Source organism: Neopelma chrysocephalum, unplaced genomic scaffold (genome assembly GCF_003984885.1).
Source record: "Neopelma chrysocephalum unplaced genomic scaffold, ASM398488v2 Primary Assembly neopelma1_96250, whole genome shotgun sequence".
Classification (NCBI taxonomy): Eukaryota; Metazoa; Chordata; class Aves; order Passeriformes; family Pipridae; genus Neopelma; species Neopelma chrysocephalum.
In genome coordinates, this window is record NW_020924899.1 from 19,564 (window position 1) to 31,763 (window position 12,200).

Consider the following 12,200-nt stretch of genomic DNA (forward strand, 5'->3'; position numbering starts at 1 on the left):
CACTGTTGGCATCTGTTCCATGGCAGGAGGCAGTCGGGTCTGATCCTGCCCTTGGCTGCCAGGCTTGGGGTGGGGACCTCCCAGCCTGCTCTGCAACTCATCCCACACCCACACTGAGGCCGTGGCCGCATTCACTGTCCCAGCATCATCCTCTGGGTCTTCCACTGCCTTCAGTTCCCAGCTGCTGGCTCTGCTGCCTGGCCCAGCAGTGTGAAGCCCATGGCAGGTGATTGCTGCCATTTCCCACGCTCAGGCTCTGATTCTGCTAAACCAGCCCACAGAGCTGGCCTGAACAATCCACAAGCATGTTGTCTCCTACCAGGTCTTGCAGGAGCTTCTTTATTTCCCCTTGATGAGCAGTTTCCTCAAGTCTGAGGGTATCGTGATACTGCTGCTCTGCCTGCAAGAGTTGCTGGGCCATGTCTTCCCTTTCCTGCTTCCTGAGGGCTCTCTCTGCTTCCAGCTCACGTTGGAGGCACTTCACTTCCCCTGCAAACACGACCAACGGCAAGATTCAGAGTCTTTACTGATCTCCAGCCCTTTCAGTTTCAGTGTAGGAGGGCCCTGCCTCAGAAGCCCTGCAGACAGAGGTGGCTTTACAGCAGCTTCTCTAGGCCGGGGCCTAGAGCCAAAGCACACAAAGCTCCCACCTTGGATCACCTCCTTGGCCTGCATGACTGTGTGCAGCTGAGCTTCCAGGTGACTCCTGGTGATCTCCAGCTGAGATACCTGCTGCTGAGCCGCAAACAGGCTGGATTCCAGGGTCTCCTTCACTGACCTACAAGATGCAAATGGACAGAGAAATGAGTTTCTTGCTCCTGACACCCACAGGGAGTATTCCAAAATAACATGGCTCAAAATCCCCACACCCAAGTACAGAAAATGGGTGGCATGGAAACTTGAATATAGAGGGCACATTTGTGCCATTTCCATAGCAAAGCAGGGCCCTCCAAGGGAATGCCCAGGCTTTCCTTATGGCCTGGCCCAATTTGACCTCAATAGCAAATCTACAGCCGAAAAGCACAGAGTATGCAATAAACCCCTGTGTAGTGCTTTTCACCTTTACTATTACAGCCCTTCAGTCACGTCCTGCCCAGGGTGTCCTCCCTGCCTTTACCTGGCTTCTGCCAGCTGCTCAGAAATGCCCAGTCGGTCCCGCTCCGTGGCTGCCAGTCGCACCTCCAGGGCAGCCTTCTCCCGGCCCAGCAGCTCCTTCTCCCTGCACGCCTGGGCCAGTGCCTGCTCCTGGCGAGAGGACTCCTGCTGCAGCTGCTCCAGAGCCCTGCCAGCCGACTCCTTCTCGCGGGAAACCTGGAAGGTGGACACACCACAGCTCGAGTCCTTTCTCGGGAGCCCTGTGCAGAGCCAGCCAGAGGACAAAGAGCTCCTGCTCTCTGGGCTCAAAGTTTGAGAGCATCTGCCGTATGCAGCACTGATACCCTGGGCTGCCAAAAGGCACTGGCACTGTCAACTTGAAGTGCTGTGTCAGGCCCTTCTGGTTTGCCTGGGACCAGACACCTCCTTCATGACAAACATCCCTACTCCAAACTATGTGTTGTCATGCAGAAATACTGCATCTCCCAGAACTGCCACTTTGCAAACGGAATTTCCATCAACCTATTCCAGAGCGGGAAATTTTCAGGGAAGGCTGAACAAAAGCAATTTTGCTCGCTGAAGCAAGTGAAACTACACAGGGTTTCTTTTTCTAGGAAAAAAAACCCATGTGAAAGTGTCACCTCCCTCAGTGTGTAAAGCAGCTCTATGTGCGAGGGGATGCTTGACAGGGAAACAGCCCTTGTGGGGAGCAGTCATTTAGTGATTTATGCAAGTCTGGCTGATGTGGCCAAAGCAGACTCTATCTGCACAGAAGTTCACACCAACAATACCATTTACTTACACAAAGAAGTTCTCTAATGTAGCTTAAGATTAACTGTGTTTTTTGAGTTGTTTTCTTCAGCATAAAACCTCTGCTGTGTATTTGCCAAACCTACCACATCCTCCAAAATTGTGACTAACAGAAAAGAAACAAACCATTTTCTCACAGTTATCCTGTAATACCCAATATAAACCTCCCCCGGCACAACTTGTGGCCATTTCCTCTTGTCCCTTTTTCTCTGGGAGCAGAGCCTGACCCCATTCTGGCTCCCCCCTCCTGTCAGGGAGTTGCAGAGCCAGAAGGTCCCCCCTGAGCCTCCTTTTCTCCAGGTTGAGCCCCCTCAGCTGCTCCTGATGCTCCAGACCCTTCCCCAGCTCTGTTCCCTTCCCTGGACACGCTCCAGCTCCTCAATGTCTTTCTTGTTGTGAGGGGCCCAAAACTGACTCCAAGATTTGAGATGAGGCCTCATCAGTGCCCAGCACAGGGGGACAGTCACTGCCCTGGTCCTGTTTGACACGCTATTTTTGATACAAGCCAGGATGCCTTTGCCCTTCTTGGCTGCCTGGGCACACTGACAGCTCATGTGCAACTGCTGTTCACCAGCACTCCCAAAACCTTTTCCCCCAGGCAGCTTTTCAGTCACCAAGTTGCACATATGTCTTAAAACAGAATTTCAAGAACTTAACGACATCACTCACTTTCTTAGCAGCACAGGACAGCAGCCATTGATCTGCAGCTTTTTCCTGCTCTCTAGGCTCAAACAAACGGAGCTTTGAAAGTTGCAGATTCCACAATAAAAAGCATCAACAGAAACATGCAGCCCATTTTTTTTGTTTCAGAAAGGTTCAGACCTACACAGTTTGTTTCTTTTGCCACATGTGAGATTAGTAGCCCCACTCAGATTCAAGGGCAACACAATCGTCTCTTTGCAGTTTATCAAAAGCCACAAAAGAGGTCAGCAGAGACAGGAGGACTAAAAGACTCTATAGAAGCACAGGACAACTCAGAACTGCAGAACAGCTCTGCAAGCCATCCACACATTTCCAAAAAGGAGCAAACAAAGCCTCGTGACCTCCAGCACTACCATGTGTCCCCTTGACCAAACCACTGCAGAATCTAACAGGTACAGCTCCCCTCAGCCAAGCTGCTAAATGCCCACCTGGACATGCCACCTTTTTGGTCTCACCTGACAGAATTTCTCCTGGGTTTCTGCCTTCTCCTCTCTCAGTGCCCTCAGTTCCACCCGCAACTCCTCCTGTTGCTCCTCTGCTTCCTTCAGCAGCTGCTCCAGCTGGGTTTTCTCTGTGCTGAGCTCTTCGTTAGCTCTTTCACAAAAGTTCAGCTTCTCCCGCTCAGAGATCTTTGCTCTCTCCATTTCATCCACTTTAGCCGACAGAACTTCCTTCTCTTGCTCCAACTACAGTCAGAGAACCACAGAGGAAATAAAGCACAGTAAGAATTACTAAGAAGTTTGGCTCAGACACAAAAGGAACATTGCCATGGTCAGACTGTCCCCAGGCAAGAAGGCTGAGAAGCAGCAGCAGTTGGAGACGAACACCTGGCAACATCTTTGGCAACTCTGCTCACCTGCAGCACGTGTTTGTTCAGCTGCACTTTGTCCAATGCAAGAGCTTCATTGATGCTGCTCATCTTTGCTGCTGCAGCCTGGAGATCGGCTCTTTCAGCATTCAGCTTGTTCTGAGCCCCCATCAGCTCTGCCACTGACCGCTCTGCCTGGAGGGGCAAAAGAACAATGGAACAACAAAGGCAGCAAAATCCCACACTTCAGGCAGCAACTCCACCTCCCTGGCTGTCTCTGACTTACTCCCAGGGCAGAGCTCCCAATGAGCTCATGGGGATCAATGACCCCAAACAATGAGTCTGGTCAGGCCACCATTTTCCATGGAGAACAACATTGTCCCTGTCTTCTACTGCCAGAAACACTATCTGGGGAGCAAAACTCCCTCTGACAAGTGCTGCCTAGGAATAAGGTGTCCATACCTTCTCCAGAGCCATGGTAAGCTCATCCTTCTCTTGCTCTAGCAGGTCCCTCTGAAGCTGCAATTTCTCCAGTGTCTGTCTCATGACTAACAACTCCCTCTGCAATGACGAGTGTTTTCCCTCAAGTGCAGCCAAGTCCTTCACTCTATGAGGAGGGGAAAGGCAAGGTTTTTATCAAAAAACAGTCTATGATCCAAATGAGGAGCATTTGTGCACCATTTGTTCCTTTATGCTGAGCCTCTTCAAGCCCAGCACTGCCCACTCCCGCCCAGAGAAAGCCTGAACACTCACAGGAGCTCCTGGTCACGTCGCGCTCTCTCCATCCTCTCCTGCTGCTCTGCCTTTTCCGCCTGGGCTGACTCTTCCTTCAGCTGCAGCTCAGCTTTACTCTGACGCAGACAAGAGGCTTCTTGCTCCATTAATCCCAGCTGCTGCTGTAGCTCTTCCCGAGTTTTCTCAAGATTTGCACAGTCCCTGCAGAGACAAGGCTCAGTCAGAAGAACAAAGAAGCCTGGAGAGTCACAGATCCCATTTTCGGCACTCCAGGATGGAGCTGAGGGCAGCAAGCTAAGGAAGACCTCGCTCCTTCCCTCTCAAGGAAACCCCTGAAGAGGGAAAGAAAGGCAGGCTTCTGCCTTCCTTCACTGAGAAACAGTGCTGGGAAAGGGCACCCAAAGAACAGCATTCAGGGAGACAGCTTGGCGAGAGGGAAGCATGTTGTGTTCCAACATCGCTGTCCATCTCAAAGACAGCCTTGGGAGTCACTGTAGAGCATGAAAAGCCCTGACAGGATGATGCTGAAGTGCCACACTGAGGCCTACATGTGGAAGGGCAGGTGAGTTCTTTGCTCAGAACACCTCTGAACTCCCACAACTGGAAACAGATTGCCTCTGATTGCAGGAGGAGGAGGAGGAAACACTCACCTCCTGAGTTCCTCTACCAAGGACTGCAGGTGCTGTTGGTGGCTGCTGGACCTCTTGCATTTCTCCTCCAATTTCTCAAGCTTTTGCTGCACCTCCCTGCACTTCTCTTCCTGCTGTCTCTGCTGCTGCAGCAGGAAATTGTTTGAGTCCTCCCTGGCAGAAAGCTCTTCTCTCAGGGCCTGCGGGAACAGACAGGGAAAGAGCACAAACAAGCAGTAAGGAGCAGGGAAGACGGCTCCAAGAGAGCTGGGAGAAGCAAGCACAGACAGCTCCCCTGAAGGCAAAAAGCTGTGCTGAGGGTGTGGGGATCAAAGAGAGAAAAGCAGAAGAACACAGAGCTGGTGAGACCAGCAAGGCAGTGTGGGACCACGAGTGCGAAGGCGAGAACAAAAGTGGCTCAGCTGGCTGAGGGAATGGGAAGGGTGTTGAGCTGAGCGAGGCATCAGCAGCTGAGCCTGTGGCCAGCGGGCAAGACAAGCCCCAGGGCTCACCTGTGTTGCCCCTCGCATCCTTGCCAGTGCTTCCAGAACCAGTCCAAAGGCATGCCCTGTATCAACCAATCTCGGAGCGGAGAAGATGTTCCCAGACTCTGCGTGATGGGAACTGTCGGTGCAGATAATGCTGACCAGGCTGTCACTGTCGTCTAACACCACCTGAGAGCCCACAGCAAGCTGTTAGTCTTTGCTCATTCTACTTGGTTTTCTTTATCTTATTCTCCTTTTCCCCTCACTTCACCCTGGAGTCATTAAAAACTCAATTCTCTCATTTCTGCAGTCCAAACAAGTTTGTCCCTGTGGCCACAGGTACTCCAGGGATTTCTGAATACAGCTACTCTTCACAAGTGTGAAGTGGCTGGAGGCTGCCTGAATGCTCACTTCCTTGAAGCTGTGTAAAAGAGCTGATAATTAAACCCTCCTCCCTCAAGGGAATTTTAGGTATAAGTTGAGGTTACCCCTGAACAGTTGCAATTCTGGGGAGATTATGATGGTCAGTGAACATAGAGGGAAGGAGGAGAGTTGGCAAGTGCATTGATTGAGTCAGTGACCTTTTGTAAAAATCTGAAGAGCAACAGTCATTGCTCAAAGAGGGTGGAGGAAGTACCTAAGAAACACTGGAATACAAATGTCAAGTAGCACAGTCAAAGCAGATTCCAAAAGACACCTCAGTGGGACAGTGAAGGCAAAGGTACTGAAACTTCTAGTGGTTCAGCTGAAGTGTCACAGGACAGCAACTTGCAAGTTAGGACAGGTTCTATGTCATAAAAGTGGTCTAAAAATCAAAGAGGCAATGCCAGCTAACACAGTCAGTACACAACATGTATCTCTGGTCCCTGGGCTAGTCTGTTGCCTTCCTCAAGTACTTTAAAATCAAATTTACAGGGATGTGGTCCCTGCACCAACTCTGTACCAACTCTGGTACTGTACCAACGCTGTACTCACCTCAGTGATATTTTTTATGAGCTTTTGGAGGAAAAGATTCTCTTCTTTGGCACTTTTAGTCAATGAAGCTTCAAACTCTTTCTCTATCCAACTTGATTCCTGTGAACAGAATAAAGGGTGGGCAGGTCAGAGCTGCTCCCATCTGCAGTGTTCCCATCCTCAGCAGCATTGTCACGCTGATGGGTTTCAGCTCTAGTGATTCCAGTATACTCCTACCCATATCTCCTCCATTTCTTCTATGCTAAAAGGAAGAGGAAGACCAACAGCTGGCTTTTATAGACTGCTACTAAGCTGTCAGCTCCAAGCAACTCTGATCCCCAGAGACTTAAAGTCACAGGCAGAAGAGCATTGGTGTGACCCCCTCAGAGGAAGATACCTGAACCGTCTGCAGCTCCTCTGCCACTGCCTGCACCTGAACTGACTCCACATCTGCCAAACTCACAAGGAATAGTTTGGCCAGGTGCCTGATGTTCCCATATGCTGAGCATTCTTTCCTGCTCTGTCTCTTGAGGAAGCTGTGCTCAGGCTGGAGAGCAAACACTGGGTTATCTCCCAGGTAAAGGTAAAACATACTAGAATCTCCACTGTGTCGTTAAGTGTTTTCATGGTCTTCTCCTTCTCCTCGTTCTGCTTCTGAGACTGTACAAGCAAGGCTGAGAGCTCCATCACCCTGAGAAGAGAAGGTCCATGTGCCATTCCAAAAGCTTTGCACACCATCACCTGTTAAAGTGCAAAGCAGCTCCCGGAAGCATAGCAGAGAAAGTTCAACCCAGGAAACACAGCAAAGGCAGCTCTTATCTCTACAGGTTAATAGGCTTCATCTTGAAAAATGGCACTTCTTGCCCCAAAGGCCTCTGCACTCAGTCTTGCAAGGAATTGTCAGCACAGAGGTGCTACAGTGCTTGTGATGGCCCTGGGCAAATTCCTCCCAACTCCTTCAGCACAGCCCAGAGTAGCAACAGGGACACAGTTCTCTTTATACTGGTCTTGGTTTTTGACCAAAAACCAACAGCAAAAGCACTCTAAGAGGCAATCTCTTTTCCACTCTTGTCTTACTCAGAAGTTTCTGTTGGGCAGATGATTTTTTCTATCCTTTCTGTTGAAGGCAAGAGTTTGCCCGGGGACAGAAACAGGGCTGTGCAGAATTGGGTGTGTTCTAAATGTGAACAAAAAGATAATGTTGTAATAGCAAAGTTTCAAACACCTTTACCTGTCCTGAAGCTCCTTCTTCTCCAGGTCCCACCTGACTTGTGAGGCCACCACTTCCTGAGTCTTGTGGTTTATTTTCTGTTCCATTTGCTGGTCTGCCTGACCCTTCAGGACAGGTTTACCCAGAGCGATGGACTTCCTGAGCCGTACGCTGGAGTTCAGGTGGGAGCAGTTCACCAGGATAGATCCACAAAGCCTCATTTGTTCTGCCTTCAGCTCTGACAAATCTCTGGAGAGGAACCAAGAAACAGCCAACGTTCACACCACCATCTTTATCAGCTGACTCACTTCTGAAGCATGTAATCATGCAATAGCAAACGCTGGCAGGCAAGATGACCTCTTTGCTGGGGAGAGTCATTAATGTCACACTTGGGGACCAGGACACATCTTGACAGCTGAACAATGACTTTCCTGGGTAGTTGAGGGAGGAGTTTGTCTTCTCCTCAGATGTAAGAAGAAAGATATGGCACAGCCAGAAGGCCTCGAGAATCCCTAATTACTCTTATTATTGTTGCTCCTGCTCTATCTTATTAACATACTCTTGATTATCTTTAATAGGTGCCAGGAATTTCACCAAAGTCCCCAGCTTTTATTCAAGGGGATCAGCCTTAAGTGCTGTTATCATCCCCCCTTGGACTGTTAAGAGGCTCATGATCATACCTATATAATAAACACTTCAGGAAAGGGGTGTAAGAATTGGCCTAAAATGCTTTAACATAAAAGTACAAATAACACAAACATTAAATAGCAGGTCAGGCAGACTTTACACAATAGGGAAGACTTATAACCAAATAAGACAAATGGCTGACAGTAACCCAGAGTTTGAAATTGCATGCTGACACCAGAAGGTGGTATTATTATGGCTGTGTTATTTTGGCATAGAAGGCAACTGTGAGAAAGGAACCTCAGTGAGCCCAAGAACAAGAAAACAATCATAAAAAGAGGTATCAAACTAAGCAAAATAAATCAGATAAATGCAGTAACAGCCTAGAGAAGCTATTTTTTCTCTGAACAACACTAGGAGATGAATAAGTGGATACAAACCAATCAAAATAAATGTACACTGGAAATGAAAAGGGAAAAAAGGTATGCATTAATGATCTTTCTCTCAGGAAAAGAAACCTGGTGAGATTTTTAAGGCAGGTTTTCATCATTCTCTACAAGGGACTGCTCCATACACCGAAGCATTGCACAGCTCCAGTGAATCTATTCCCAGGTGTCCACACGTGCCTGTGTTCATGTGCCCACACATCACCACAGCCAAATCACCTGCTCAGGGACTCTGCAGTGCTCAAGCTCCTCAGCTCTACCTGCAAACCAGCAGCAAACAAAATGCTTCTGAAAACAGCCCAAAGCATTGCTTCCAACTGCCAACAGAAAAAAAGGTAGGAGAAATCCCCTCTTTTGCTGTAACTAACGCAACACTGAGGTTCAAAAAGCAGGTGTGAAGGCGAGCCACACATTTTCTGCAGCTCTTGCCTTAACTTCCACTCACCGGTCCGTGGCAGTCTTCATCTCCAGGAAATGACGGCGGAACGTCACCACCTGACGCCACAGGCTGAGCAGACGGTTATGTTCCCCCCTTAAGTAGTTGTCATAAAGCTAAACATGCAAAGACAGAAAGAAATGCCAATTCAGCCTTCATTGTCACTGTACACATCTCTCATTTAGGGGAGTACAACCACCATCACCAGTAGTGCCCTTGAGGAACTACTGCACCAGGGACATTAAGGACTGAAGAGGTACCACGGAGGCACACAGCAGACCTGCCAAGAAGGGAACACCCACACTTCTCCTGCAGCAGTGGATAGCAGCAAAGCAAACTGATCATGATTCATCCCCTCGCCTTGCAGAGGTGTCTCAGCCTCTGTGGAGGAACACAAACACAAGCCCCTCTAAGCCCTGTGTCAGGTTGCCTTACAACAGGTACGGGAGGCCTGTCTTGTTCCTCTGTTTGGCCATTTTGAATCTGAACACACACAGAGCTCTCTGGTCTCCACTGCTCGAGACAAGGATTTAGGAACTATTAAAAAGACAAGCATTCCTGTGACTGCCCTACAGTGCCCAGCAAGAGCCAGCATTTGCCTTTAGGACCCAGCAGTACAGTCACAGCAGGTGGGCATCTCCCACCAGCACCATTTGCTGACACTCCTCCCCCTCACACTCCTGTCCCGCTCACCAACACCAAAACTTCCAGTAATCTTCAGCAGAGCCACAACCCCCACACAGCAAGTTCTCTATGCCAGGAACAAAATGCATTCGTGTTCCGACCTGGCGTCACGGCTGAATTCCCGCAGCCCATCCCTACCTCACGCTCATGGCGCCACTCACTCTCCTTCAACTCCAGCTCCTCCCGGGCCCTCATCCAATCCACCGTCAGCTTTCCAACATCTTCTCTGAGGGCTGAATTAACCTCACTGGCTTTATCAAGGTGCTCCCGCAGGAGAGTGTTCACTTCTGCCAGGTTCTCACACCTTGGAAAGGGAGAAACAGCAATGAGGTCACTGAACAACTGCTCTCCAGCATCCCTGTGATTTTACAGCTCCCTCAACACTGACTTTGCTGTCTGAGAGGCAGTAAAAGCACTTTCTAGGATGAAGATCTGTGATGAAAAACTCATTTGCTTTCCCTTGCTTTGAGCCTTTAATTTCCACCTATGATTTTGTTTTCCCTTTCATCCTTGACGATGCCCACAATTAACAACTCGCCCCCTCCTTCGTGCTGATGGTCACTGGATGCATCACCTTTCTCTAGCACTGCCTGAGCCACTCACCTACTGAACCACAGAATAATTTAGGCTGGAAAGGGACCTTTCTACCAGAATACACACCCCCCCCTCCCCACTCAAAGCAGAGCCATTCAGCACACAGCACTATTACTGCACCACAGAAAACAGATGGTGGACCTTTCTCCTGCCAAAGCAGCTTGCCCAACCGCTTCCCTTGGGGACACCAGGCAGCACCGACAGGTTTTCCCTCACTTCCATGAGCATCCAGGATACCAAGTATGAAGAAATGCTTCTTCCTTGTACCTTTGCTGCTCCTCTTCCACCTGAAGCAGGGCTTTCTCCAGGCTGTGGTCTGCTGTGGCTTCCCACCTGCCTGGAAGGGATCCCTTAAGAAAAAAGGAAATGTTTAGTCAAATGCTGGTGTTTCCTTCACCACTGTTAGCACCCACCACCTTCCTGTCCACTAGCTGGATATCTCAGGAGCTCGTGGTTTCCAGATGTAACTGTTGTGACTACAGGGAGGAAGGGAGGAGAAGGGAAGAGTGTTACTCAGTGAGTAGCTCTCCTCACTCTCCCACTGTTGAACGCTCACAGCTATGTATCCTCAGCTCATGACCTCAAGTGCTGACTTTGACTTGAAGCCTGGGAATGCTCTCCTATTCTCCTACCCTTCCGTTTCTATGTTTACTTTAGCTGTGAAGCAGAAAGAAAAGCACAGAGCCAGGTCTGTACATTGAACACCAGCATTCCTGCCTTCCAAAATGCTGTGTTTCAACTGGTTCTTCCTCCAAGACAGCTGTACCATGTAACAGGCAGCACAGTCCACTCCTGAGACCCAGGACAAAGGTTACTGCAGCAATAAAGCACTCTTTCACAGAATTAAAATCCTCAGCTGGGTTTTCCTGACTAGCATTTCTGGGACTACTGGCTGCCCTAAGAATGGCAACTGGACAAAACTGATGGGAAAACTCAGAGCGCTTCTCTAAACCCTCAGACAGTAAAATCTCGTTTTCCTGTCATTGCATTGTGAAGGTGGTTTTTTGGTCTGCAATTAGGAATGCTATGTACACTCTCTTTAGTCCACAACCTGCACACTCACCCCTCCGGCTTTCACTTGCTGCTCCAACTCTCGACACCAAGTCTGGTACCGCAGTACCTGGGTGGATACAGAGAATGAAGATGAGTGAATGCAGCGTGCAACAGAGTTGGCTCCTCCTGCGTTAGTTTTTCTCTGAGTCTGTACAGCCCAAGCACAATGATGCCGATACAGTCAACAAGAAGTGATTACAACAGAGAGAAGCCTCACTTTAGTATGACAGACACTGAGGCGGGGTTTCTTTCACACGTAGCGCTGCCTGCTCACCTGAGACAGCGATGGAGACACACGTGGGCAGCTCTGCCGGGCCCACGGCCACCACCTACCCCGAGACAACGCCTGGGTGTTCGAGGGAACACCTCCTTTGGAGCGATGGAAATGAGTTTTCAAATTTGCTTTGCGAGCCAACCAGCTCGGCTCCCGCCCCGGACAAGTCCCACTAAGGGGGCCAACCAGCAGCGTTGCTGCGGCCCGGAACCGACCTCGGGGGAGCTCGGCGGGGCGACCGCGGCCACTCCGGGGCCCCCCTTTCCCGAGCTCCGGGCTGGGCGAGGAGCCCCGGGGAGGCCACGCCGAGTCCCCCCGGGCAGCGCGGGCGGCCCGGCCACCCCCTCCCGGCCCCGGGCACCGCCCGCCCCTCACCTCGTCCTGCAGCTGCCGCACCAGCCCCGCCTGGCGCTGCTGCGCCTCCTCCGCGCTCCGCAGCCGCCGCCGCAGCGATCCCGGGCTGCGCTGCCCGTCCTCCGCCATGGCCCGGCCGAGCCCGCCCGCCCCGCCGGGCCGCACCAGGGCCCTGCCCCGCCGGGCTGCGCCTCCCGCCCGCCCGGAGGGTCCCGCCCGGAGGGCCCTGCCCGCCCCCAGGCTCCGGCCCGCCCGGACGGTCCCTCCCGCCGAAGCGCGGGGGAGCGGCTCCCTCGGCCCGCCCGGG

The 12,200-nt window shown here is 50.9% G+C and overlaps 1 protein-coding gene across 9 annotated transcripts in view; it reads right to left on the minus strand.

Moving 5' to 3' along the window:
• The window catches only part of CEP250 (centrosomal protein 250), a 29,159-nt gene extending 17,145 nt beyond the window's left edge, over positions 1–12,014 (minus strand). For 3 of the 9 annotated variants that reach the window (XM_027708488.1, XM_027708487.1, XM_027708486.1), the window contains exons 1-15: positions 10,354–10,562; positions 9,757–9,922; positions 8,944–9,050; positions 7,450–7,677; positions 6,813–6,909; positions 6,240–6,338; positions 5,292–5,453; positions 4,801–4,979; positions 4,169–4,351; positions 3,878–4,022; positions 3,464–3,610; positions 3,063–3,293; positions 1,118–1,311; positions 651–778; positions 320–489 (exon numbers count right to left, since the gene is read on the minus strand). In XM_027708488.1, the coding sequence (XP_027564289.1) occupies positions 320–489; positions 651–778; positions 1,118–1,311; positions 3,063–3,293; positions 3,464–3,610; positions 3,878–4,022; positions 4,169–4,351; positions 4,801–4,979; positions 5,292–5,453; positions 6,240–6,338; positions 6,813–6,909; positions 7,450–7,677; positions 8,944–9,050; positions 9,757–9,813 (2,127 nt within the window). In that variant the 5' untranslated portion in view covers positions 9,814–9,922; positions 10,354–10,562. Of the gene's footprint in view, positions 1–319; positions 490–650; positions 779–1,117; positions 1,312–3,062; positions 3,294–3,463; positions 3,611–3,877; positions 4,023–4,168; positions 4,352–4,800; positions 4,980–5,291; positions 5,454–6,239; positions 6,339–6,615; positions 6,960–7,449; positions 7,678–8,943; positions 9,051–9,756; positions 9,923–10,353; positions 10,563–11,275; positions 11,333–11,914 lie in introns of those variants that run through there. The other 6 variants (XM_027708491.1, XM_027708489.1, XM_027708490.1 and 3 more) reach the window with 6 other exon arrangements.
• Between the last annotated feature and the right edge of the window lie 186 nt (positions 12,015–12,200).